At 28.5% G+C, this 6577-nt stretch overlaps 1 protein-coding gene across 1 annotated transcript; it reads left to right on the forward strand.

Annotated features, from left to right (window-relative positions):
- The first annotated feature begins 864 nt into the window (after positions 1-864).
- LOC111375927 (probable WRKY transcription factor 75) lies at positions 865-2245 on the forward strand. The gene is made up of 2 exons (XM_022998852.1): positions 865-1312; positions 1892-2245. The coding sequence occupies exons 1-2, from the start codon at positions 933-935 to the stop codon at positions 2067-2069; spliced, it is 558 nt and encodes a 185-aa protein (XP_022854620.1). The 5' UTR covers positions 865-932; the 3' UTR covers positions 2070-2245.
- The last annotated feature ends 4332 nt before the right edge of the window (positions 2246-6577 follow it).

Raw genomic sequence — 6577 nt, forward strand, 5'->3', positions numbered from 1 at the left:
ATGTTGTTAATATTAATTGTTAACTTAAATTTTGGTAAAAATTTAAATTTTAATCCTTATTCATTTTAAATTGGTAATTCTGCAACCTTGAAACTTTTTTGAAAATGCTGCATAATACTATTTGTATTTATTGTGGGGAAGCAAGCTTCATATAAGAGAAGAATCTATAAATAAAATTAATAAAAATATATAAATTTATATAAAAATAAAATTAAAAAGAATTATGTAAATGGTGTAGTCAAACGATTTGACCCATTGTTAATTTATGGAAAGATAGATGAATGAGAAAGAAAAATTTATTTAAAATAAAATAGTAATTGAAATTTTGGAGAATAAAAACAATAGTAAAAAAATTGGCATGTGAAGTGTTACTTAATGTGATAAAAATGGTGTAAAATTTTGTTTATAATTATAAATATTTTGGTGTATTTAACTATCTTTAATGACAAATTTGTAATTCTATTAGCAAGAGTTATTTTTTGTTACCATACTATAAATTGTAAATTTACAAAACACGTTGTAAATTGTAAATATGCGTATTTTGTAAATTTTTGTAATTAATATCCGTAAAAGTTAATTTGAGCAATTAATTTCTATAGTTCTATCTTATCCAAGACAAAATCTGTCGTTAAGTGTGCTTGTTTGGCTATGTTTAAACTTTGGTTAAGAACAACTTAAAAATTTTTCATGAATATTGACCGAGCAAATTTACAATATTTTATTTTTTATTTTTTATTCTTTTCTCTCGTCTTTTTTGACCTAAGTCCTAACGTGTTGTTGACGACTCTCAGAAGGTGGAATTAATAAGTAATTAAACTATAGCCGGCAAGCCTCCTTTCCACTTTATATTGATTCATTGTATCTCAACTTAAATTAAAAAAAAAAACCCGTACAATCTGATTCTTCTTCTCTCTAATCTTGAGCCCTTTATAATGGAGAATTATCGAACAAAATTTCAATCTTCATCTTCAACCCCAGCTGCATCTCACTTGTCTGTATTAAACATGGCAAATTCTCATGCAGGAGCTGAATTTCAAGATCAAAAGTTAAATCAGTTAAATCAGTACATGGGGCCGATGGCACCTCGCACTGAAATTCCTATTTCGAACATAAACAATATTGTTGCTCAGAGGAATAACCTTGTAGATGTTGGAACTGTAGAGGTTAAATCGGACAATAAATATAAGGTCGAGAAGAAATCTCGAAAACCTAAATATGCTTTTCAGACAAGAAGTCAGGTTGATCTACTGGATGATGGGTACAGATGGAGAAAATATGGTCAGAAAGCTGTGAAAAACAACAAATTTCCGAGGTCTATTGCTTCTTCTTTTTCCCACTTAATTTCTGTTACTTGTAACTTATAAATTATAAGCTTGTGACTGTGCTATGCTGTATATATGCACATATTGTGTATGTTTTTAGGTTTGATCGCATTCTAGATTTTAGTTTTGGAAAATTTTAAACTTTGTTTCAATAGTTTGGTTGCTATGATCTTTTGGGACTTGCATAAATTAATAGATCTTACATAAAATAAATGTTAAGGGAACGATCGGAATGCTTTCGGGGAATTCGTTGTTAAGAATAAATCAAACAACTTCAAGTAAAGACATAAAAGAAGTTAAGATGGAAAATGTTTATTATTTTCAATTTTCAACTAATATCAGATATTCATTAATTTCTAAGTGCACAAATTATTGAGGAGATTCGATTTAATGATTTAGATCATTTCTCCCTCTGTGTATATATATAGACACACACAATCTCTTTCCTGATTTTGTTAAGGTTAATACATATGAGGATTAATAAGGAAAATATCTTAAACTGATTATGATATAGACATTCATCTACATGTATGAACTAACAAATTTCTAATTACTTTCCGTATTTGCAGAAGCTATTATCGTTGCACGTATCAAGGGTGCGACGTCAAGAAGCAAATTCAAAGGCTATCTAAAGACGAAGAAATAGTAGTCACAACATATGAAGGAAAGCACTCCCATCCAATGCAAAAATCCATGGAAAACTTTGAGCATATTCTCAGTCAAATGCAAATTTACAATTCCCGTTAAGTACGAATCATCTTCCTCAGACATGTAGAGTGAAATGAACATTTTGTAAAATGTTATCTTTTATTTTATACTAGCTATTTATTGGAATAATATTTGTACGATATATTAATTAGACTTGGATCATTGTGTAGAACTGCAAAAATATTTTAACTTATCTCTCTCTCTCTCAGTTTTAATTTCGACTTTTGAGTTTTAATAGAAAAGGTAAAACTTCTAAAATTGTCTTTTCCTCTTGTTCTCACATACTTTCTCGCAATCTGACCCAAGATAGTGAATTTTCTTTGTGTGTGAGTTCAACGTAGAGGAAGTGTTGGCCTCGGATTATGCACGGATGACATGGTCAACGGATTTAAACTTCACTCACGTCTACACGTATGGTCCCCACACACTTGAACAAACTATTAGAAGCATGTGGCTGCTTTAGAAGGTAGGGAATGAGGCAGTATACATTTTGACAATTAAGTCTGTTAACTTGTATATTTATATTTAGGTGTGGATGGATGAAAGATGTGTGTCACGTTATTGTACGGGTATTGGATGTAAATAGAGAATAATAAGGAAGCAATATTACTGGAATGTGTAAAATTACAATACCTTCAAATGGCATTGAGTATGAACTTTTATAGTAGAAGAGGTGGGGTGATTACCATTGGATGAAAGAACACTTGGCCTCATCGTAATGGCTGAGGTACCTCATCGTAGATGTCACCTCACCAGTCCTAGGTTTAGGGGCATTAAATGTTTTGAAAAGTCGCCATCCCAAAGCCTAGATTTGATATCTGAAAAGTAAATTGACAAGTTGAGTGTGAGGTGTTAGCTGTAAAGATATCATATCAATCAATTACAGGAAAATCTTGTATGGAGTACGTAAAGCAAGAGATGCCTTCTCATATTAAGAGGTTGATCGCCTCGGATTTACTTTACTACAGGTTATTAACATCTCTCGTATTGTCCATGGAGGGTCGAACTCTACATGGCGCTTCAGCTGAGGTGATGCATCACAAAGGCTACCTTAATCTATGGCCTCGGCTGAGCTTAGTAAAATAGTGACGTAGACTGCGAGCTTGATTGGGCTTTTCAGCTGACTACCACATGGTCAATGTTTGGAATGGGGTTGATTGAGCATAACATGAGGCACTTCACCATCAGCATTGGAAAAGATGCTTAAAAATAACTTCATATCTATTTTAAGATAAACCAAATATATAGGATTAGGATCTTTACTAAATATGATAGGTTGCAGTGTACTAGTCATTTTTGACTAAAAAAGGTTAGGTAAGATGTATGGATAATAATGTAGGGTGACGGAAGCGTAGAATTGATGAACGAACACGGCATTGAAGTTCACTTGAAATAAGCGTATCCCACAATATGACCACCTTATAATTTCTGTTGATTTTTAAGAATACAAGAAATATAGGCATAAAAAACTCTTTAATTCTTACTCATCATTTCAAATGTTAAACATCGAGAATTAGGCCTGGGGAAAGAATCGAAAAATCGACCAAACCAATCAAATTGAATAGACTCGGGTCGGTTCAACACGGAGTAATTGGTTTGGTTTGGTTTTTTTTTAAGCAAAATCATGGTGGGTCAGTTCGATCATGGTTTGAAGTCTCAAACCATTGCTTAACCGAATCAACCCAACTCATTTATGTGTTCACCTTTTTCTTTAAAAGAATTAAGAAAAATAAAAATTAAAATATACTCTAATCTCATAACTATATATCGATTCCTCCAATCTATTATGTTGTTGGTAAGTAATAGCACTGAAAATTTTCTTTTACGTTAATATGTTAAACTTAGCATTTTTTTTTCGATATTCAGTCAATCGGACTATATAATACATAAAAAAGCAATAAAATTTTTAAGTTTTCTGTTGATGTGTCTCTATAACCTGATTTAATTTATTAATCAATAGTTCTTATAATATAAAATTATTTGGTTATTTTAGTTCTTATAATTTAAGAGTGCCTAAAACTCGGAGAATTTCCTTAAAAAAAAAAATTAAACTAAAATTCCAAACCGATTTGGATTGGTTTGGTTCGGTTTAAGAGTTAGAGTGAGTTGGTTTGAGTTGAAATTTATCCAAAACGACTAATTTGATTTTGGTTTCGAGTTGGAGTCGAAACCGACCCAAATCAAACCGCGCCTAGGCCTACCGAGAATTTATGAGATTGAAAAATTCCAAAATCTATAATTTCAACTCAAAAATAACTTATTGCCAGGGTAATTTGCAACCCTTATTTAAAGAAATAAATTAGAATCTAGATAATTACTAAAATCTAGATAATTATTAAAAATAAAAGATAATGATGAAAATTAAAAACTATAATATTTAGATATAATAAAAAATAAATGGAATTAAAATTCAAATCTAATTAAAAGATATTGACGAAAATTTAAAATAATCATAAATAAAGACAATTCAAATTTATTTTAATAAAGAAAACTAACTAAAAGATACTTAAAACTTGATTTTAATCAAATATGTCATACCAATCCATCTATGCAGGACCTACTTAATTTAGAGCGCTTATTTTTTAGATTAATGGAAAGATCCCGGCTAAAGAGCTAATAAATTTTTTAAAAAAAATCTTCTAAAAAAAATCTAAGTATTATAAATACAGTAGTATTTATGAATGACAATTATATATTTGCAGCTCTAATCATTATTACCATTAGATTCCTTGTAGCCATAATTCTTCCCTGTCAATGAAAATAGACATAATTTTATTGACTTCTCTAATTTTTTTTCCTTTTTTCTCTCCAATTTATAACACGTTATCAGAACAAAATTCTAACTAATTGAGATAGTAAAAGTTATTTCTCTTTCTACTTTCAAATCTTTAGCCAGTTGATTTTTTTTTTCCTTTAATTTAAGGGAAGACTAGAATTTCTAGCCAATTGAGTTTACAAAAAAAAAAAAAAACTCTTTTATTCTACACAAAGAAAAGGTTAATATTATCTTAACTTTAAATTGTATAACAAAGTGATATAATTATTTGATCTAATTATATGGATTTGACTATACCAATTTATGATAAATAAATATTTATGCGAATGCTGTTTTTTGTTCAATATTTGAATATAATATTCCAGAAGAATATTATATTATTTAGAAACAATCTAAATCAATATTTCAGAAGAATATTTTAGCATTGCTTGAAAAGGACATGCTATTATAATTTCAATATTATTGAAGAATATTGATTCATGACATGACTATATCTTTATTCTGTATGAATATTTATTTATATTAATCAATTATGAAATAAAGTCATGTTTAACGGGTAAAGGTAAATTTTACGTTAATATATCTATAGTTTCAATTGAATTCACATTAATAAATTTAAGCCAATATTTTGCGTGTGTTTCATCTTTTTGCCTAGTTTATCAATTTTTCTTGCTCATCATTCAATTAATTATATCGTTCATGTTCTTTTTAACACGAGTATAGTTTATGAATTTAGTATTTGCTTATCTATCTATTACAAAATATTGTTGTTCCTGAAGTAGCACATTATTATTGATTTTCTAGTTAAAATTTACTTTTTCTCAGAGAGCATAATTAAGTAAAATTTAACATAAATTATATTTTTGCTCATGAAGAGCCAATCTTTACATAATATATATTTTAAATAATAAAATATTCTTGCTCTTGAAGAGCATAACATTAAAATTTTAATATTTTAAAATAATATTGATATATTGCTCTCGAAGAAGTAATATCAAATACACATGCTCTCGAAGTAGCACTTGTTTTGAAAAATATATCATTTTAAATGAGTGTTTATCCCTGAAGGAAAATATACACATACATCAAGTTTGACAACTTTTTTTTTACATCATGTGAGTTGGCAGACTTTTATACATTGATTTTAATAATCTTTTTTCAATCCATGGCTAGAATTTTTACATATAGGCGAATTGCCAGCAAAGCTGGCAACCGATAGTGTACAAGAGGCATAACTGATGATTATATCATGATTAATCATATTTTTGAGAATTAACTTTATCTTTTATTTAATTGAATAGTTATTCAAATAGTAAACATTATATTGAATTAGAAGTTCAATTGTTGAATATAATATTGTTTGGCACGACTAATTGGACCATCATTGGAATAATAATGATAATGGAAATTGAAAATTCAAACATTCAATGAAGAATCAAAAGATTCTTCAATTTAATGAATTCTTTTTCCTATATAATGTTTTGTTCTCTTTATTGAAAATTGGTCATTAACTAACACTAACTAAAATAAGGACTGAATTTCATATATTTCTGAAAATTAATTAGGGAGATATATGTTGGCCATCTAGATATTATTTAATACATCTACTAGATGATTGTATAGTATTTCCAACCAGAAGTTTGTAAAATTATTGCTCAAATTTTAAATTATGAGCATTAGTTTTAGATTACTCAATCAAGACGATGTGTCTTATTATTGTTAATGAGCCTAAATCTCAATATTTTAATAAGTGTTAATTAGGATATCAATA

Source organism: Olea europaea, unplaced genomic scaffold, assembly GCF_002742605.1.
Source record: "Olea europaea var. sylvestris unplaced genomic scaffold, O_europaea_v1 scaffold1431, whole genome shotgun sequence".
Lineage (NCBI taxonomy): Eukaryota > Viridiplantae > Streptophyta > Magnoliopsida > Lamiales > Oleaceae > Olea > Olea europaea.

What these genes read in the sequence shown, in the direction of transcription:
- LOC111375927 (XM_022998852.1), top strand. Translation starts at nt 933, where the DNA reads ATGGAGAATTATCGAACAAAATTTCAATCTTCATCTTCAACCCCAGCT. An exon ending in AAAAACAACAAATTTCCGAG is followed by an intron (nt 1,313 to 1,891) that starts GTCTATTGCTTC and finishes CCGTATTTGCAG; the next exon opens with AAGCTATTATCGTTGCACGT.